This window comes from Serinus canaria, chromosome 1 (assembly GCF_022539315.1).
Source record: "Serinus canaria isolate serCan28SL12 chromosome 1, serCan2020, whole genome shotgun sequence".
In the NCBI taxonomy this organism is placed as follows: Eukaryota; Metazoa; Chordata; class Aves; order Passeriformes; family Fringillidae; genus Serinus; species Serinus canaria.
This window is the reverse complement of record NC_066313.1, coordinates 103,937,103-103,959,900: the sequence shown is the minus strand read 5'-3', so window position 1 is coordinate 103,959,900 and position 22,798 is coordinate 103,937,103. Positions and strand designations below refer to the sequence as shown.

Genomic DNA, 22,798 nt, shown 5'->3' with positions numbered 1-22,798 from the left:
ACTTTACAAAGAGCAAGCACATGGAAAAGAACTGTACCAATTTAACCCAATTTCTATCAGATTTGTGTTAACTGTAGTAACACAATTATTAGTAGAGCATATTAACTATTTTCTCTTTGATTAAATATGTTTGGGCTAAAAAATACTGCAGGAAAATTCTTTAGCTAAAAAGGCTGACCAGTCAAGGTGGGAAATCTTTTCTACCTCCAACCCAGTTTGGTAGAAGATGCTATTATTAGATCAACATATTTCATTTAGAGCCAAATTTTTCCTTGTACGAATGAATTCACCCTGCTGATTTCAGTGGGAGTTCAGCATGCACATCTGCAGGCAGATTTTGACTTTTTAAGTATTGGCAATCTCTGATCTTGGTTTCTGATACCCTGCTGAGAGAACTGACTAATGCGTGTATAAAGACTTGTCTGCCGTTTTATGCCTCTGAAGTTCAGAATCGAGGTCAGACCAGAACATTTTTAAGAGATTTTTCTTTATCAGTTTATCAGAGGGAAGAATGAGACTTGAGCTTTTAGAAGGAGAATTAAACATTAATTTTTAAGTAGCTAAATGGCATGGTTATAGCAGGGACTCTGACATTTAGCATCGCTTTTTGTTTCAAGTTTGCCATATAAATGCAGTATGCATAGATATTAGTCTGGTGGTGAAGTATTAACATTCCAAGACATGACATTAAATCAAAGATGCTCTTGAACTGTTTTGGTTCTGTTCAAAAGCCTTCTTTTTCTTATGACCTGGAAATGTAAATATTTAGCCAAGAGGGAAAAAAAGTTCAATGCGAGCAACACATTTCTTACTATGGGACCATTTTATTCAGGCTTTCCTGAGTGTGGCACAGGGAGCTGTGTGGCTAAAGGGGGCAAAATTATATCCAAGGAGTATTTATAACATAACTCTGATCTCCTATATATAGTCTGCTACTGAAACACTCCTATGCAAGGAAAAAGGACATACCAGAAATTGTTATATAACCAGACACACGGACATTCACTGAGAAGGGAGAGGAGGGAAAAGGGAAGAGTACCAGAAATTAATTTTAATGTTGTTTATTTCTGTGATGAGGCAATTTTTTTCCATGAAAATTCTGTCAGTACTGTGTTTCTAATGAAATCTTTTCTTAAAACATTGACAAAATGAATTCTTGGGAACAATCAAGTGTGTAGATTCTGTAATGTTATTGTTTCTATGACATGGGAAAATCAATGAGCAAAGTAAAATCAATTTATCAAGCTCCTGTGCTGGTACCCAGTAATTGTCTAGGGACTGTTTGATGTAGGGAGTGCAATGAATGTTAGATTGCCTGGAATGTTTATCAGGGACCCGGTGAGTTACACATTTCTCATTTTCATCTTTATAAATTTAAGGCCTAATAGAGTTTTATTTCATTTTTGTGGCAAAGGTTAACTGATAATAAAACTTTATAATTGCTACTTAGCACTTTTATAGTGCTGCTCATGTTCCAGATAGTATGAGTTAATTTTCTCATCTTCTTTCTGAGACTGCAATAGAAATATTACCCTCAGTTTACAAATAGGGCAAGGGAATTACTGAAACTAATTTGTCCAGACAGCAATGCTACTCAAATTATTCTTATTCTCTCTAAATTTTACCTGAAAATTGTTTTATTTTAGTTAGGTTCAATTGTTCACTGGATTAAGAATGATAGTTTTCATCAGTCACAGCAGAAGCTGCTGTTGCCCATTTTCCAGAGCCACAGCCTTCTCCCCCTAAAGACATGGCAGGGCAGCCACCCCAAAAGGATTTCAGCCTGAATGCTTGGAAATGCGGTGGCCACTGCTCATGACAGCTGCTCAGCCTGTGTCTGGTGCTGTTTTAGAAACCCGAGACGAGATGTGTTTAATTTTTTAACTTTTATTTAAGTGTCTCCTTTCCAGCATTTCATTTCAATATTCTTTCTTCCTATATTAGCTTAAAAAGTACATCACTGTCACCTGCAGTTTCTAAATTCTATGTTAGAACTGAATTCCTTCTCTGGCACTGTTTAAAGATGTTCTGATTAAATGTAAGAAGTCTAGGAATTTACACCTCAAGCAGGCCCATGGGAATCTCCTATGATTTAACAAGTGCAAGGTGCTGTACCTAGGTCAGGGCAACCCCTGATACCCATCCAGGCTGGGGGATGAACCCATTGAGAGCAGCCCTGCTGAGAAGGATTTGGGGTTGCTGGTGGGTGAGAGGCTGGACATGAGCACTCACAGCCCAGAAGGCCAAACATATCCTGAGCTGCAACATATCCCTGTAGGGAGCAAGTGAGGGTGGGAATTCTGCCCCTCTGCTCTGCTCTGGTCAGACCCCACCTACAGGGCTGTGTCCAGTTCTGGGCTCCCAGCACAGGAAGGACTTGGAGATGTTGAAGCAAGTCCAGAGGCCACCAAGATGAATAAAGGGATGGAGCATCCCTCCAATCAGCACCCTTAGTACAGAAGAAAGCTGAGTGACTTGGGATTGTGCAGCCTGGAAAAGAGAAAGCTTCAGGATGACCTAATTGTGGCCTTCCAGTAAAGATGGAAAGATGGAGAGAGACTATTTACAAGAGCATGTAGTGATGGGACAAAGGATAATGGCTTCAAACTTAAAGAGGTTTAGATTAGATATTACAAAGAAATTCTTTACTTTGAAGATGGTGAGACATTGGAACAATTTGCCTGAATAAAATGAGGATGCCCCATGCCTGGAAGTGTTGAAGGCCAGGCTGGATGGAGCTCTGAGCAACCTGCTCTAGTGAAAGGTGCCCAGTCCATGGCAGAAGGGTTGGAAATAGATGATCTTAAAGGTCCCTTGTGACCCAAGCCATTCTGTGGTTCTGTGTTGACCTGGTGTTTCACCCATGCCCACTCCACACACATTGTACAGTGGTGATGAAAAAGTGGAAAAGGGAATTTCAATCTTAATTCAAGAGCTGGAACACAGAGCTTCCAACAAAGCTGCAGGTCCATCTGACTTGCATTCTTCTGGATATTGAGACTGACTGGACTGTAATAACTTCTTTTGACCTTAAGCTCTATAAAAAACTTTATCCCCCTCGCTAGAGATAGTCAACTTTAATTAACAACTTTATGGGGCTAAACATTATGAAATACCTACAGGGTAAACTTAAAGATATGAGAGAAGAAAGCAAAAATTTCTTTTAAGATCTCTAGTAGCTTTTTTTGGAAAAAAATACGAATTTCTGAAGTTGTTGTCTGAATTGTTTAATGTTGGTCAAGTGTCAGAAAACAATCTGCGTTTTGTACTCTCTAAACTAAGCTTTTATATGCATCCATATTTTTCCTCCTGAGCTACAGCATCCACCTGCTGATACCTGGAAGCTTGAGGTGTCTTTCTGGTTTAAACTGCTTTCCTTTTCTTTTTTTTTTTTTCTTTTTTTTTTTTTTTTTTTTTTTTTTTGTCAGTGCACTGGTTTTAAAACCCAGTTGGAAAATAAACCCCACTGAAAGTGTTCCCTCCCCCCCAACTCTCTTCTCCATGAGAGGGAGACAAAAACAGAGAATCTGAATTAAGGAGAATTTTCTTGAAAAGCAGCTATGAAATAAGAAAAACTAACAGGAACAGCAACAACATTAATAGCAGAAGTATACAAAAGACTGTGTGATTTACATACAAAAAGGGATATTCACTGGCCAAGGCCTTGGGTGGCCACTGAGATAAAAGGCAGAAATAGCCCTGGACCCTCCATGGTGCCCTTTTTCCCTGACTCCAGCCAACACCCCAGGTTTATTCCAGAAAACCACCTCTCAGCAATGATGTGGAAGCTCTGGAGTATGGAATACAACCTAGGCTCATCCATGAGACCAGCAGCTCCATCCTGGGCACGACCCCCAGCCCAGCCTCTGCCCAGCTTTTCCCTGCTCTCTCTCATGACTACAGTGAGAAAACCAACTCTGTGCTGGCCAAAACTGGGAGAGGCAGTGAAATAGTGCATTTGCCTTTAAAATGCCTTGCTGCTTCACAGAACAATTGGGATTTGCTTTGTAACAACTCTTTTCTGAGGACAAGGATTCACAACCTGAAAGAGCTTTTAGTTGGGAACACAGGTTATTATCCAGCCTTTTCTGTTTGTATATCTAACATACATATTGTGTACAAATTAACCAATAACAATAGATACTCTGTTATCAATTATTTAAAAACAATTTCACTGAGTCTACAACCTAAGCATATATACTTTGCAAGTGCTTTTAGCTTTAATAGTCCTGACTGAAACTATGCTAAAGGGAACCTCTGCTTTGCAAAATTTCTTTTATGTTTCTTGTGACCTCGGTGTAATCATTGTTAGACTTTCAGATCACACTTTGAAATCCTGCTAGTTATTTACAATTCTAAGGTACTTCATCTCTTCTTGGTTGCAAAGTAACTGAGTAATTGACTTTGATTATATGGAAAAATTGGTGTGGAGCTGTTTATAACACCTCAGCAGTCATGGGCTCTGCCATGACATGGTTAGAGTTGTTCTTGTAGAGTGAATTACAATCTAAATTTACTTATTTACTTTTCCCCTCCATGGAGGAGAACACAATTTCAGAATAAATGGCAAAGCAGTAACACAGCTTGTATTTGTTCAGGAATCATAAAACTGTATATCAACTGTTGATTTATAATAAATAAATAAATAGATCAAAAATTATAGTAACCTAGTGATCTGTGTTTCAGGATAAGTGCATGTATTTATTAGTGTGCTTCTGTTCATTAAATTAGACATCCTAATAAATAAAAATTTTCTACTAGATATAACATTGCTACAAATTATAGCTTTTCCCCTTGAGAGTTCAGAAAAGAAGAAAATTAATACCTGGCATTAGTTCATTTTTCACTTCATCTATTCAAATTTTAATAACCTTATTTTGAAAGAAATACTGAGTTAGTCTTCCAAATAACAGAAAATAACTTTTGAAAAATGTAATGTTTGACTGGTTTAGAAATACAGAATTCAAAATGGGAGAAAACTTAAAGGGAATTTGATTTTCTTCCTCCCTTGATGTTTTTTGTTTGAACTATTTTTATCCCAGAAGAGGATTTATATTCTACTGTAGTGCACTCTTGCTTGGTCATTTCTGAGTTTATAAAAATATATAGGATGGAAAATTAAATCAGCTGAAATCCATTTTGTCTCAACACCGCCTGTCCCCAGGAGCACTACAATCAAATAAAAATACAGGGTGAGTTTAAAAGCAAGCTAAGTGTAGCACATTGAGCTGGAGGCTGACAAACCCAGGTTTCAATGAAATTTGAATCAGACTACACCGAACCCCTCAAAGAAGAAACTAAATCATTTTGAACGAAAAAGATGGACACTGTTAAACTGTCCTGGGACAGTTCAACGTTGTGTGGTTTTAAATATAAAAGGAAAATTGCTCTGGCCCATGAATACTTCTCCACTTGGACACCAAGTGAGCTGAGGGGGAGGATCCTCAGTGCTGGGAGCCTGCTGTGGCAGGTGTAGGGCAGCCACTCACCTTACTGTGCACATGGATCCTGCTCTGATTTAGCTGCAGCTGCTGCTTGTGTAAAACCTTCCCACAGCAGAAATTCATCTGACACAGGAGAACTTTTCTCCCTAAGTCATCTCATATTTTCTTCACGGTGCCAGATGTTCTTTTCTGTGTCTTTCACTGGTCGTGTGAATTGAGGTTTAACATAAGCCAGTGCTAGCAGGAGACTCTTCTATTTGAGGGAATTCTTCAGGAAAATGCCAGGCTGGCATGAGGCCACAGCCTTGTGTAAGTGCTGCTCACAGAGCAGGCAAACAGACTTTCTCTATAGGCACAGTTGGCCTTTTCTTGAAATCTGCTCCACACTAAGTGTGGGAAATACCCATGGTGGAACATGTAAGGGCATGATCATGCTCACAATTCTGGTCACACCTGAGTCCCAATGGGATGCAGGTATGAGTGCAGAATGAGTTGGGAGGTGTTGTTGGAAGGCCATTATCAATTGTCTTCAAGAATCACAGCGACTGGGAAAAATTCTTGCATCCTGGAAGAGAGCAAATGTCACTGTCACCTTCAAGCAGGACTTACAGGTTATTGTGTCTCACCCAGATCTCTGGGAATGTGATGGAACAGCTAATCTTTTAAACCATGTCCAGGCATTTGGAGGACTAGAAAGTTGAATTGGAGGCAAGTCATATGTGATATATCATAGTGGTTGATCCTGAATCAGTATAATTTACAATCTGCATTAATGAACTGGTCCCTGGGAGAGACCTCACCTTCAGTAATTACCCACTTCATACAAAAGGGGGAGGAACAGCCATTACACCAGATGGCTGGGCTGTCATTCACACAGACCCTGACAGCATGGAGAATTACACTGAGGGATCTCGTGAAGCTCAACAAGGAGAATGCCCAGTCCTGTGTCCTGGGAGGAAGAACCCCAGGTAACAATCCACACTCAAGACCAATTGGCCAGAAAGCTGCTCTGAAGAGAAGAGCCTTGAGGTACTGGTAGACAAACAGCTGACAGGAACACACTCTTAAAATCCAGTTATTACAATTACTGGGGAGATGCCTCTGCCTGAATTAAGGTGCCAACAAGACCCTATGCTGAAGTCAATAGTATGGAATTTTTTTAACAGTAAAATGTGAGGTAGAGAGATAGAGAGAAATAGAAAAGGATTGAGGGGGGAAGAGGGAGGGGAGAAAGACACTGAGAGAGAGAAAGAGATCAGATGGAATGATAGTCACCACCCATGGATCCAGCAGTATCCCATTGATCCTCTTCACCCTGACCTTCTCAGGGATGGGAGTTCCAAGGTTACTCAAAACTTTTCACCATTTATACACTTTAGCAAAAAAAAAAAAAAAAGGAACTAATGCTCATTGGCTACACAGTGCTCTCATTCAGTTGGTTAAATGATTCCCTCACTTCCAATGCTAATTAGTCCCATGCTTGTTCTTTCTCTTTGTTTAAGTCAGTGGTCTCCTGTCTTCAGTCAGCAGGCTATGGTTCTCCCCCACCAGACCCAGCCACAGCCAGCTACCAGCACAGTTGCTGAGCTGGCCTTCCCACAGACTCCTTGCAGTAAAACATCCTTCTCCCAGCTTCATTTACCTTTCCTTAGACCTGAGATGACATTAGTACCACCTTTATATTATCACAAGTTCCTGTCAGGTGGGTTACTCACAGTCCAAATTTCAGAATCCAGAAGGCATATTTGAGATGGGGTGGGCTTTGGTGGTCACAGATGAGCAGTTGCTCCTTTGCATGGTTTGCTACAGTGGCAAAGTCCTTCAGTGATCTTAAGAGCCTTTAACCAAATTGTGATCTTTAAGCCTCTCACACAGACCCTCGTGGCAAAGAAGGCTGAGAGCACCCTGGGGTGCATTAGGCAGAACATTGCCATCAGCTCCCTCTCTGCTCAGCCTTGGTCCACCTGAAGGGCTGTGTCCAGTTTTGGGCTCCAGGGTGTGAGAAAGGTATGGAATTCACTGGAACAGGTCCAGTGCAGGAGCACAGATAAGGTCACGGGACTGAAGCACTTTCCTGTCAGGAGAAGCTTAGAGAACTGCGACAGCTCAGCCTGAAAACTCAAAGCAGCTCAGTATTTTATCAATGTGTATAAATTCCTGATGAGAGGGAATGAAGAGAAAGCTGGACCCTTCTTAGTACTGCCCACTGACAGAAGAGACAATGGCCACAAACTAAAACCCATCAAGCTCCACCTGAATATGAGAAGAGACACCTGTGGCTGTTCAAACACTGGCACAGGTTGCCCAGAGAACTTGTGGAGTCTTGATCACTGGAGATATTTAAAACCTGACTGGACATGGTTCTGGGCAACTGGCCCTGCTCTGAGCACAGGAGCTGAGCTAGATGATCTCAAGAGTTGCTTCCAGCTTCAGCCAATCTCTGAGGACAGTTGAGAGTTTTGTGAGAACAAAAATATTTTTTAGTGCATGCCTTTGCAATGATTTTCAGTAGACATACTAAATTATTTAGAAATCATTATGCATTTAAACACTAATAACAGTAAGAAATTTGTGTTCTTGCCTTCAGTTTTTGTACATGTCCAAGCTTGCACGATCTTAAAAAGTTGATTAAAAAGTGCAAAACGTTTAATTCCTAAATATATTTGCTACAATGTTTATTCCTGTATAAAGACAAGATATGAACTGCCTAAATAGTAAATACCATTGCAGGAAAACTAAAAATGAGTTTCAAATTATTTGATTTTTTTTCCTTCCTTTATAAAAAGCTAAGAAAACTGTTTTAAATTCCTCACATTTAGGCTTGTAAAAATGAACATTTGTGAAAGAGGATACTATCTACTGAGGTCTTGCATTTACTGTCTCTGGGGGAAACTAACTTCAGGATCAATTTTAATTTCTAATGTTGTGCTCTAAGCATAAACATAGTGTTCAAATCAAAGGCTGGTGTTGCTATAATTGCCAGTCCATAAAATCTGGGAAATAAAAATCTAGAGATGATGCCAAATTGCCTTTAACATCTTATACAGGCATCCTGCCAGTTCCATCCATAACCAAATAGATAGAGACTCATTTCCAGAAGCTGGCACTGAACATTTAAATCATTTGATGCATTGGTGAAATGAACTTTAAAGTCCCTTTTAACTCCTGTTTGCAACAAGAGAAGGGAACTGCAGTATATGCACCATGAAATTCACAGTCCCTCTGCCCATCAGTATGGGAAATACTAATGGGTCTTGATTTTTACTAGTGTGTTCAGGGTGACTCAGGACAATATAGCTGGAAAAAAATATTACACAATAATACTGGACTAATTGTCCATATATGGTCTCACATAGGTTTTTTTGAAACCTGTTTACAAGTCCAAGTGTTGTTAAGGAACACAAAGGACAGAATAACACCCAAAATGGGTCTGCCCCTAGCTGGTTTTCACACCAGAAATGTTGCAGTTAAATAGGAAGTAATAGGAATATTGACTATTTTGAATCATAATTGTAAAGCTTAATGGCTTGTTTTACATTTCTTATTGAACAATTGCATGCCAGTTGCAAATAAATAATTGTGAAATATTGTATGTCTATTAAATACCATTTTTAAGACAAATATAGCTAAACTCAATCTCAGTACTACTGAGGTGTGCCTAAGGATATATTACTGTATGTGCATGTTGTTATTTTCCTTTGTCAGTGTGGCAAATGCTATGATTTCATACTCAATAAAACTGCATAAATGCTACTTGTTCTGCCAAGGCACTGTTGTGGACTACATCTAAACATACATGGTAGGTGTTTGGATCAGCAGGAATACAGACAGTAACTATGAAAGAGCATTTTTAATGTTTCATTGGCATTTTTTGATAGCGGACAATAGAGAAAAAACAGTCCTCATTTTAGTCTTTCTCTGTGCAAGGAATACTTGATGTTCTGGGAATATACTTCCTTTTCAGGGTGTATTTTCCAAATAGCTTAATGAGCATTAGTCACCCTATTCCATTAAGATCAGTAAGCTGGAAGTTACAGGCACTTGATTGAATTTTGATTGGACTCCTGAACTCTGTGTTTGGCTTGTCAGCCAGCAGTTGAGCATGTGCTTGAGGGAGAAGGGGTCAAGAAATAGAAAATGGGCATTGTAGAGTCAGTGCTCCTTTCTGAACTTTCGGATGAATTCAGCAACAAAAACTCCATGAAGCTAAAAAAACATTTAATATCGATTATATATATTATAAATACATATTATATCTTTTATATATGTATTTTTATATACAAGTATATATAAATATGTTATATACATATATAGAAGTATGTGCAATTAGTATAAATACATAATACTGTTATTAAAATGAGCTTTTTTCCTTTGTTTTACTCTTCTGCTTGAATGATTAGTGAATTTTCTTTCAGTTTTTATGGAACCAATTATGAATCCTAAAAGAGAAAGCATACTTTTACATGGCATTGAAAAAACCCTCCCCCCCTTTGGTGACTCTTTAAATAAAAAGAAGCAGATATTTTTCTCTCTCTTCTGAACATTGGGCAGCCTTCCAAAGCAAAATCAGTCTGTGTTAGGGTTCCTTAAATAAAAGATAGGATAAAACCAGCCACATGGCATGTGAAATGTGGAAGAAAAGACATCTGAAAGAAAACCTCTAAGCATTACATTTTCATAAATGGAGTTGGTATTCTCTGGAAAGAGGTGAGGGCTACCTGGTGGTTTTTACTACTTTGGAATAGGATACCCAAAGCACAAACAAATTTAATGAAAAATATGCAGAAAGTGACTTGCAAATAATTTTGGGAGGCTTATCCTGCATCTTCTAAAATACCTTAGAAACAGATCTGTAATTACAAAAACTAGCCTAAAATCCTTTTGGAATTGCAGTTCCAGCACTAAATAGAAAATACATAAGAAAATACAAGAGAATAACCAGTAGGGAAAAGATTTGGCTCGGTGCTGAGCCCTGCAAGTTCAAAACATTGCTATCATAATAGGGATCATTATGAACTAAAGGTCAGCAACTCTGCAGGGACAAAAATATCCCAAAAAATCCACTACAGCAGTGTTCAGTTTTCAGAAAGAAAGCTGCACACAAATGAGGAAGCCTGCGGAAAAGGAACCAAAAGGACAAAGTGTGTGAAGGCAGCACAGAGGCACTGCATCCTGAGAACCAGTCCATACCATCCAAATGGATTCAGAACCACCTGGAAAGATGGGGTGGCTAAAAAAAATAATAAAGAAAGCTATTTGAAGCCAAAATACAAAGAACAAATTGTCTTGATTAAGATCATTAAATCACCAGAAAGAGACGGCTGTTTGGTCAAGCGGTCTAATGGAAGTGTAAAACAGCTGTATCTATTAACAGCATTTTCTTATTTAAAATCAGGAGGTTTTAATGAGCATTGAAGAGGGACACACATGGTGATAATTTTCGAATAGTGCATGTAGTCAGGCCTGTGGACCTACAGACAGAGAAATCTGGGAAAGGATATTGTGTAGAAGAGATAACAGTTTTGTCAAAGTAGGTGGGCCTTTCGTCTCCAGCTGTGCCTTTAAGGAGACATGGGCATAATGTTCAAGGGGCTATAGGTCATTTGCCATTCCCCAGGGGTTTTAAGGATGTTTTCCAGCAAAGAAACTAAGTTCCACTGAGAGAACATAAAAGGTCTTCTGGTGGATAAATAGCCAAATATTGGGAAACAAAAAGCACAGATCGGTTTTCCAAAAGAGGAAGATGATGTGCTCCAGAAGGTCTGTGCTGTCCAGCACAGACATAAATGAACTGGAAAAAAAATTATTAATACAGAGGCATATCTTGATGATATAAACTTATTCAAAGTACTTAAGGTGACAACAGACTGCGAACAGCTATGGAAAGCCTTCACACAACTGACTGCCAGCAGTTAAAAATCAAATGCTGATAAATCTCAAGCAAAAGGTAGAAAAAATTATCCCAACTTTCTGTGCACAGTAAGGATCTCTTCAGGCCTTTCAAACATTCCTTTAGCACCCAGGAAAGAGGTCTTAGAATCATAAGAGAAGTCTCTAAAAACTTCATATCAATACTCAGGACTGTTCAGAAACCCAAATGAAATGTGAAAAATTACTCAAGATTACTGAAAAACCAGAAAATATCATGATGCCACAGTGTAATTCCCTGTTGTATCTACAACATGTATATTGTAGGAAGTGTTAGGGATCCCCCATCTAAAAACAATTATAACAAACTAGGTAAAAGGTATCCAAGGACAGAATGAGTGGTCTTGGAGTGGGATTTGTCTGATTTTTTGCCTTTTTTTTCAGATAGCTGTCTGTATGTGAGTTACTTGCCTAGGCTCCCTAGATAGTCAATTAAAATCTGCTCATTTCTGTTGTTGCAATTCAGAATGTGATTCTTGCCATCCTATAGTAAAACCTTACATTATATTCAACTCAAGAAGATGGGTTTGATTAGCTGTAGATATAAAGAAACCATGTAAATATAAAGGCAACTCAGATGTACATACCTTATAGATACCCACATTTAATCAAATATATCTCCATATTTGCATCTTAAGCAAAAGGAAGGAAAAAATATGATGTACATCTTGTACATCCTGACACAGCACAAAGTCCACTGGGAATGGTTGATCTCTGTCTCTTATCAGCTAAGATTTAGGACACAAGTGTGTGTCCCCAAAACTTTAACCTAAATGTTACATTTACCAGAGGATATTTTTTATCATAAAACCCTATGTTAGTCCAAAAATCAAGTATGGAATTCCTTGGAAAAGACTCCATCAAGATCTGTTTAACATAAAAACACAGCTTGTGGCTCCATAATCTCTGAGATTCAAGTTGCTGAGCTGGAAGAGTGCAAGGGACAGGGAAGCTGATGTTTTACCTTGCTTTCTTCCTTAAGGAATTGTGTTGGCCAATATCAGACAAGGGACTGGGCCAGATGAGCTTTTCATCTGACTGGTTATGGCCACTGTGTGCTCCCCAGAGTTTCAGTATTCATCTTTGTGTACCTCCTCAGGCATCCTAACCAGACAAATACCAAAACTCTTCTAGAGTCCTTGCTCATTTTCCAAGGCATTTTGAACTATTTTCTAACAAGACTGTACGGATCATTTAAAATTCAATCTACCACCTACAGTATCACAAACCATTGAAATTCTGTCTTGCATAAGGACAGTTATAATGAAGATAATTTGGGGCTGGTTGTCCTATCGCTGTTCATACTGTGAACTCATTTGCACTCTGAGCAATTTAATGGGTACATCTCCTTGTGATTGTAATACACTACTACTCACCATGTGTTTTGGTTTTTAAATTACCAGCAATATAATTGTTTAATTTTTCTTTCAATATAAACCTGTTATATGTTTAGTGCTCTTTATGCAGAAGGAAAAAAAAATAGAAAAAATCAACCAGTCTTGTATTATACAAAATTACTATTAGAAATATAAATATTTCTGTAACACATTTCCAGTAAAAATTCTAAATTTCTGCTTCTACAGATGCTTTGCTGTAGAATCATGCAGGCTGACTGATGGCCTGGATGTCTGTGATACACTATTGTTTAAAGAAGGCTTACAGTTGATGATTTCTTAATAATACAAAGTCATATTCCAAATCTTTCTGTGGTCATTTTTCTCTTTTCTGTCTACAGTTTTCTAATTGTAAGCTTATTTGCATTAGTTAGATAGCTGTTCATTGACTAGCATTCCTTTTTTTGTTCTTGCTGTTTGTCGTGTTTGGATTTGGCCAGCTAATAAAAACACTAGCAAAAAGTCAGGCTTAGGAATAATAGAATACAGAATATTGAATTTAAAGGCAAAAGCTGTGTATTTTGTGCATTGGAATATTATCATCACATTGCAAAAATCATTATCCTTGCAGCACAAAAAAATTAATTAGGACATGGATTGAAGAGAAGGCTGAAGGTGAATTTTCTTCTTTACTTCCATGTCTATTTCATTGCTTTCAGTGCGGGTTGCTTCTGTACCATAGCCTTTTTGGTCTGTAACATAACTTACATCAAAAAACCTGCTGACTGATTATGAAATATTTTCTATTTCATTTTAATTTAAGTATAATGGCTGTGTGATTCACCTAATAATTAATAATAGTGTTCAAGTGAGATCAGTACTTTAAAGTCCAAAATGCAGATGCAAATAATTGGTCTAAAATCAGCCAGATACTTTAATATATGTTTACAAACAAGTGCCTGATAAGGCCTGTGTGCTTTGCCTAAGCAGTGATGTTTTTCAATTAGAAACCTGATCCTAATCCCATACAAATAATAGAAAATTTATTAGATTTAGTACAAGTACTGCATTAAAGTGTATTGTAGTCTAGGAACTGATCTTTGCATCTATTGATGACATTTATTCTGTCAGTTTTTTATTCTAGATATATATATTGTGTGTATTTAATTTTTATTCTATATTACCTTCATTATATATTTTCTGTTATAAGATATCTAAATATATACCCATGTATATCTATATTTTATGCAAAGTGGTCACTGGTGACACTAGATTAGGAGTGTTCTCTCATCTTGGAAACAAAGCAACATGAGAGGAACTGAGTTGATCATTCCAAATGTAAGCCACAGAGTCATGACCAGGCACCTTGGGCCATGATAGCAGATCACAGAAAAAAAAGCAGTAAAACAGCCATTTGTAAGTGAAGTGCTCAGGTAGAGGTGTGTATATTTCTTCAGCCTTTGAGGCCTTTACTCTACAACAACAAATGCCTACTTTTACAGCATGTTGTTTGTTCTCTGAACTCACTAGCTAACTAAAAAGTTCAGGGTAAGCACATATATAACTCTCTAGGGTAAAGCCAAAGGTGAGCTGTCTTCCTTTATTTGTATTTCAGACCTTGCTCAGCACTACACCATAAATCTGCTCTCACCAGTAATGTCACTTCTACTCCAGTGATATAAAACTGGTGAAATGGGGAAGTCAACTCTTATGGCATGAACTTGATGTATGCATCTGCTCTCCCATCATGGCATTTGGATATTTCTCTGCACTGCCTTTACAAAATACACATCCCTTCTGATGGTGTATTTTAGAGGTTGATCATTAGAGTCATTCACTGTATGAGTACCACTTAAGTCAGTCTATCTCCTTATGTTGCAGGGTAATTTAACATAATTGATGGAAGTCAAGTCTGGTTTTAAAAGATGTTTGAGAAACAATTTTTCAATGATGTTTACCTTTAGTGCTCTTCATGGCATTCTAATGCCTATGAATGTCTTCATATTATTTACTCTTAAGGTTCTCTGAGATACTGGATAGGTTTTTTTTTACCTTATTTTTCATTATGTGTTGATGAAAAGATTACTAGGCAATAATTTCAGTTTATTTGATGAACTAAAATGAGATGCAGACCACATGTGGTTTATATTAAAAATGCTGAGAGAAAGGAGCTGTAGAGCAGACTAATATAGCAAGTAAATTATTCTGCCTTTGTGTGCAGACATCACATGGCAATAAAACATGATCCTGAGAATGACAGAATTTGTCCCTTAGAAATGACTCATTGTTACATTTTGACATATTTCATCACATTAAAAATTCATAAATGTCTCCTTAGAAAATATAGATATGCAGCAGTGGAAGATCTACATAGAGATTCCTCTCTTTGATAAAGTCATGGTGCCCTGAATTTATCTGAATGTACCCAGATACATCATGGTGACATCCTCATCAGGTTGTTGATTTTAAAAAGAAGAAGTTTGTAGCTGGCAGATTCTGTTTTTCACATACATTACTGAAATTAGTTGCTAAACTGCTTTTATGCATAGTTTTAAAGGTTATCCTAAAATAAACATTATTTTGTTTTTTCTTTTAAATATGAGTCATGTAAGCCAGTTTGGGATGCATATCAAATTTTTTTATCTTTTTTTCTTTCTTTTTTTTTAATGGACTTCCTATTATTAACCTTTTTATTTGTAACACACACAACATGCATGGTAAAATCATGGTCTGTAAAAGTTTCATCATTTTTCCGTTTGTCAAATTTGGGAACAGCTGCCTTCCTCCATTTTCCTGTTTTAAACTGTACTCATTACTCCCATCCATCCTGACTGAATATGTTAAACACAAGTGAAGGATGAAGCAGGGGACAGTGCACCTCCCAGTGGGTGTCCTGGTTAGAAATTTGGCTAAACTGGGCAGAAGTGGCTGTGAAGGTTCCAAATTCTGAAATGCTGGGCTTACACTTGAGACCAAAAGTCCATGTGAAGTTAAATTAACAGACAGGGAACTGAATCCCATCCGTATGCTCTTTCCTTTCAGCTTGGCATGTAATATCTTTGCATTCCTAATCAGCTGGTAGCAGAGCCCACAGTTTGTGAAGTTAGTGCTCACATGAATTTGTATTTCTGTTTGATTCACACAGGTTTATCGAGCAGAACTTGTTCCCCTTAAGGAGAAGGTGCATCACGTCAACGAGCTCGCTCACCGCTTCACTCCCCCTGATCTTCAGCTCTCCCAGTACAATCTCAGCTGTGTGGAGGACCTAAACACAAGGTGGAAGGTGCTGCAGGTATAGTTCACATGACTTTTTTCTTTATGCTGCATTTAGGTAAATATTTATATTTCTCTGTGCTTTGTTCCCTGTGGGATAGCACCAAAGGCGTACTAAGGAGTGAAAGATGAGAAAACCCAAGAAAATGTTTTATTGTTACCACTCATGAATGCATTAGACAGAGGCCCAACCTGATATTGTTGATGGCTTAAAAATATAAAGGGCAAGCCTCATGTTTTGCACACATTTCAAAGATAATACATTATCTTCCACAGAGCTTGGGAAACATTGTGAACAATTCACTTCCACTGTAAATTATTGCTTTGATTTATCAAATCCAGATATTTGGAAAATAAATTTTTCATCTTCTCTGAAGATACTTGGTGACAGTATGTCAGGGTGAGATGTTATTGCTGATAGAACAGATAGTTAATTGAAATATTATGTTTTACTGTCTTTTTTCATATTTACTTAAATGTCACCTGGAAGATACAGAGCTGGAAGCACTCCAGTAAATTTTTAAACACATCCTGAGGGGAAAAGACATAAGTAACTTTGAAAGGTTATGATATACTAAAGGCCAAGTTGTGACCCTTGGAAAGAGGAAAGATACATCTGTTCCTATAATATAATTTTTCTCCTTAAAAGAGAGTAGAATTTGAAATGTATTGAAAGGCAGAGCTCATTTTTTTTAAAAGAGAATAAAATAGCATAGACTGGAATAGAATAGATCAGTTGGAACAAATATACAATTTTTTGGACCAACTGTTCTACATGCAAGACCTGTGGGACACTCACACCCAGTGGCACTTTTTAGAATATTATGTATTTTTCCATCTTAAGGCTAGACTTCTTTATGTATGACCAGCACTCCATTTAGATGTTATACCCTTTATAGAAAACTGACATTTTGGCCATGTAATAGGAAAAGCAGAAAGGAAAATTGGTTTTGTTTCATGCAAAACCATTCTCCTTCTAAGGTATGTTCCTGTTGCTTGTTTCTGGTTTTACAGTTGTCCAGTATATTACTTTTTCATTCTGGTGGTTTTGTGGGGTTTTTTTAAATTTATTTATTAATTGCCTTTGTTATGCTAATGTCACTTAAAATATCAACTTTAGTCTTTTCATTATTTTTTTCTATAAATTTCAGTTTATTTTCATGCATCTTTCGTTTACACTGGTTGTTTTTTCTCTCAGGCTTCTCTTAATTCTTGTTTTCAAAAAACAATTCTTTCTGTGTTCCTGCTCTTCTCTGTCTTTCCCCATCTTCCTTCCCTGATTTTTCTTTGTTTTTTGTTTTTATTCTGTACTCCCCTTGTTTATTTTCTTAGCTTACTTCTCTTCTCCCTCCTCAAAGGTTAGATCTCTCTCCCCCCACCTTGCCATGTTCCTAATAGGGAAAATATTTCTTATCCATGTACCCCATTTCTTAGAAAATATCACTTCAGGAAAATCATAAAACAGAGAGTTCTGTGCTATTGCTTGACAGAAATACAGCCATCATTGGTTATGGTTATGTGTAGGAAAAGTGCATAAAGACATAAAATTTATCACATCTGAAACATTTTGTAAAGGAGGTAATCATGTCTCACTTTTTTCTTTATTAACACTGGATCTTACATAAGGTTAGAGGAGGAAATGTATCATCTTAAGCCAAATCTTACAAAGATTTACTATTATATTACTTTTATAATCATAAGAATAAGGCCAGCTGTAGTCAGTTGTTTGCAGTATTGCACGGTGGTTCTACAGTGAGACTAGTGCTGCTAGTGAATAGAATCAAATATTCCTCCAGAATCTTCCCAGAACTTCATTTGTATTTTTGCAGTAAGGCATGTTTGCCATTAATTTACCTGGTTTGTATTCAATTTTAGTGAATATACTCTGGAGTATTGCTGGTACAAAAATGTATAGAAAGCACTCAACCATTTACAGACTTAACCAGTGCTGGTTTTGAAGTGTTGTGTGGAGTGCATTTCATTAATCAAAGCTGATGCACTCAGCTCAGTCACTGTGACTGAAAATTGTGCCATCTTCTATGGACTTTGAGCAGCTTTCTGACTTTAATATAATAGTTTTGAGGAAAATATTCTGTTTATTTTTTTATTTTTCTTAAACATGAAAGGCGATGAAATCTTTCCAAGGAGCTACTTGTTATGAATTTATAAGGAGCTCTCATGTGTGCTTCAAACAGTGTAATGTAATGAGCTCATCCTGGGGTAGAATGTGTCTTGCAAACCCTTGCTTACTTCCAGCTGACATTTAGGGAGCCAGGAATCCCCTCAAATTGGTGGGAGTTATATCCATTTCACAAAGTCAGGGATCTTGTTGGTGTAATGCTGGTCAAAGGGCAAAGCTCCTGACTTGTAAAAGAATTTACAAGCATCCCAGAGAGAACATAGCCTGCTGTCATCAAGAAAGATGATTTTTTTTTTTAATCAAACTTTGTTTGCTTTCATTTAGAATAGTAGCTTTAATAAGCTGGAAAATACAGGAAGAACTGTCTTTCATCCAAAAATGAATCTATTAAGATATTTTGCTATGGTATTTATACTCTAGTGCTTTTACTTTTGAAGGTTGGTAGTTTTTGAATGGTTGTCTTTGAGCACATCAAAAACCTAGAGCTAAATCAGCACAAGGTGTTTTCCCATCTAAACTTTTCCATAATTCTATGATCTATATCCATATATATAATGATTATGAGAAGCATAAGCTCTAATTTCAGTATCATTCCTAACTCCTCAGCTCATCTTGCACCAGCAGCAAAAATCCTGCAGGATGAGGAGATTTGAAGATTGTTTTGGTGCAAAAAACATGCTGCCATTTTTCAGAAGGTCCAGCCACAGCTATTATTCTGTTCCCTTGAAGAGCACTCTCTGCTTGCAGGAGCTGTGAAGAGCCAGCAGCCTTTTAGTACCCCTGCAGGCAGTTATCTAGTCATATCATCATTTTATTTGTATTCTGCTGAAGACAGGCTCTTTACTGAGCTGCATAATGCACACTAGTGTAATAAGTATTGCTGCAATGAATTATTTCAAAATCCAGCTTCTTCTGTGTGCTTCACAAATCTTAGCTGATTCTTTCAATCTGTGGTGAGAAATATGAATTTATCTTACCATCTGTATTTCCAGAGGTACTAATATCAAGAATATAAAAGCCAAAAAGGAAAGCCCTTCTCCCCTGAAATCGGTGTAAAACTGTCACTGTGCATCAAAGTCTTGCTGGCCAGTGAATCTCTGAAGGGCTGAACCACAGGCATTCTGGGCAGCAGTCCTCAGCTCACACATTGCTTTTATAGGGGTTGGACACTAAGGCAAGGAAGTTGCAGCAAAATATAAGCTGAAATCAGCAGTGACCTATTGCAGCAAGTTTTAGGTTTGGGCTTTTTTTAAGTTTACTTCACCTTCTGTCTTTCATGCCTTCTCCAAGAAAAACATCCTACAAAAAAATGAAATAACAATAACCTATGTAAAAGAAATGTCTTCTTCAGGTCTCTTGCAGTTGAATTGATCCAAGTTTACTTTTTTAAATGGTATGTAGTAATGGTTCTAGGAAGTGAACTTCTTGTCTAAACCATGGAATTAAAATTTGGAAGTAATGAAGGATATTCTCTCATATCATTTTTCTTAGAGAAAAAGAAAAACCTGTAGTAAATCAAAGCGACCCCCGTGGCAGAGGGAAATGATGAGGAGGACTCCATCTTATGAGAAGGCTAATTAATTACTTTATTATACTATTCTATATTGTTCTATACTATATTACATTACATCTAAACTGAATCTGCCAAGCACTCAAGTGCCCAGAATCTTGTGACTGTCACCTGACAGTCCCTACACACACACTCACACCTGGATTCAAGGGGTCAGTGAACCAAAACACTCACACCAGAATCCAATTACCAATTCCCTTCAGGTAAACAATCTTCCACAATGCATTCCACTTTGGCACTACACAGGCACAGCAAATTAGATAAGAATTGTTTTGATCATTCTTTTCTCTGCTTCTCTCAGGTTCAGGGAATGTGAATCCCACAGAAACCTCTCTTGCTTTACAGTTCAGTTCTCCAACTGGTAGTGCATGGTATTGTCATACACAAAAGCTCTGGTCATATACTTACACAGAATTTTTGCATTAAATTGTTCTATATCTTAAATTACAAGTAGAGTAATTTATTATTAAACAGTGAGTGTAAACTGGAGTGTAAAGTTGATAGATTTAGGTGATGCAGCAGTAGCAAGAAAGATGTTTCTTCCTCTCTATGGACAGAGAATATCATGTCTAAATGGATGGGTCATATAAAAGGCTATTAGATTTTACATTTTTATATTTATATGTTATTACCTTTCTGTTATTTTAGCAGTTTCTCTTTTCATTGTGATATTTCATTAATTTTAATAACTAATTTGTTTCTATTTCTTTGGATTTCCCTCCTTTTTAAACTGGATTTTGACATATGCCATCTGTTAGTAGGTGAAAAAAAAAAATGGGAGACAGCTTTTCTAAATATATGGAGCCAAAATTCTAGCTCAGTTAGGAATTACAGGAGTTAAGTCACTACTAAAATTATGGTGCTTTTCAACCTTGAAATTTGAAATTATTTTGTAGTTGCAGACTTCATCTTCCCAGCAGAGGGAGATTTTGATCCTTTTTGGAAGTTGAGTTTTCCCATCATACTTAGTTAAAATGTTGGTTTGTATGTTCCATGAGAACAGGAACTTCTGCCAAAACCACAATTTTTACAGCACTTTAATGGTCTCTTATTTGTTTAATTGGCTATGCCAGTTGGCTGCAGAAGTCATAGACCCAAGCATTTTTCTTCATTTCTATTAGATTGAGTCTCAGATTTCCTCAATGTTTGTCTGCAAAATTATGCATATAGAATTCATTGTGCAGCCATTCATTCTTTAGAAATCCAATTTATTTATTTCTGTAAGTTAATGGAGGAAGGCCAGCTGTCAGGATTGGGATTCAATTCTACTAATGAAGTCTGTGTCAAAAATTGGAAATATTCCTTCCTAAATTAGGAAGACACCTTCGTTGTGACATCTTTAGGGCAGTCAGTGAAAGAGTGTGTAACTATAAACAGGAGTGGTTATCACCCACAGACATGACAGCAGGAAAACTAATAAAACCTTACTAAATTTATGATGTGTGTGATGAATTTCACTTTGCTGGGAATTGCAAATGCTTTAATCATTTTTTGTAAAGGAGGTGCATTTGTTTTGAGAGTTTTGTTATGCTCTTTTGTCTTCCTTTACTCTGAAATTTTGTCCTCTCTGAAGATGTTTTGAAGAACCATACAGAAGAATAGCAACTTACCCTACTTTATATCCTCATTACAATATGCATCTGTAGCTTTCTTTCAATGTATTTTTTTGTTTCTCATGTGTGTGAGTGCAAGGGATTATAAAAGCTGAGTTATTCTGATTATATGTGAAAAGAAAAGCACCTAAAATTTATGAAAAATAAGAAAATATGCTACATGAGCACCTTGAACTTAGCACTCTCTTGTACAACCTTTGCATATACAATAGATTCTGTAAGATCTCCCATTTATCTATTTGATAGATAAATGATAGGAAAAGAATGGGCATATTAGTTGAAATATGTAAGTCTCATTTCCTTATAAAGGAAGACCTGAACAATTTACTTCCACCTGTCAGAAGTTATAGATTATGTTTGGCAGCACCCATCCATATGACTCATCCCAGACTATATTTAGAGTACTGAGGAAAAGAGGTTAGGATACTATTGAGAATATATTCACTGGAAACCAACACCAGCTAGTTCTGTTGGGTTTTAGTCTAGTAGTTTTATCTAAATCATCCAGTTTGTAGCACTTTAATTTATTTACCAACCACCACTGAAACTGTATTCTTTAGTGTTCATTATCTATACTACCTGATCATCTCAAAACCATAATTTGAAGTAATTTCTGTAGAAATCCCTTTGACAAGTAGTGTGGAAGTTACATTTGAAGAATTAAAGTTCTGAGTTTCAGTTCTATACAGAGGTGTAGACCACAGGAGTTAGAAGATTTTACCTTGGATTCCAAAACTGCACAGGTAGCTTTGGGTTTTTTCTTGCACAAATTGGGAGAATGTGGCCTGATTTTTTTCAATACCTTTTTAGGTGTGTGACCTGATTCCAATCAGCTATGTTTAGGCTGCTCATTATGAAAAATTAGGGTTGTTTAAGGTAAGAATGTGTGAGGGGGAACAGCTGGGAAGTGCACAAGGTTAGCAGCAGTCATTAGTGAAAGCAAACAAGGACAAAACAAAAATGAACCTTGCAATTATAAGTCAATCTCCAGTCCTAGCTTCCACTCCACGGGCCCTTTTCATTCCCCAAATGTTATCAACTGTCAGAGCTCATAATTTGCAGGTTGGTTTTTGCTAAAGCAATAGGAGAGGACAGGAGGGTGTAGGTCAGGCAGGGCAGGGGCAGCTGTCTGCTGGCACCAGCTGGATCTCTGTGATGGATCTTTGCAATCTGTGGTTCTGCTCCATCCCCTGGAGGGGATGCACACTGCAGGCACACATCCTCTGAGACATTGTCCTCTGACACACATCCTCTCACACTCATCCTCTCACACTCATCCTCTCACACTCATCCTCTCACACTCATCCTCTCACACTCATCCTTTCACACACATCTTTTGATGCATCCTCTGACATCCTCTCACATACATCCCCTGACACATCTCCTCTCACACATTCTCTCACACACATCTCCTCTCATACATTCTCTCACACTCATCCTCTCACACTCATCCTCTCCCAAACACCTCTCACACTCATCCTCTCTGACACATCCTC

The 22,798-nt window shown here is 37.5% G+C and overlaps 1 protein-coding gene across 8 annotated transcripts in view; it reads left to right on the top strand.

The window, feature by feature from the left end:
* The window catches only part of DMD (dystrophin), a 971,087-nt gene that overhangs the window by 794,311 nt on the left and 153,978 nt on the right, over positions 1-22,798 (top strand). For all 8 annotated transcript variants that reach the window (XM_050969735.1, XM_050969772.1, XM_050969742.1 and 5 more), the window contains one exon: positions 15,852-15,998. In XM_050969735.1, the coding sequence (XP_050825692.1) occupies positions 15,852-15,998 (147 nt within the window). The remainder of the gene's footprint in view (positions 1-15,851; positions 15,999-22,798) is intronic.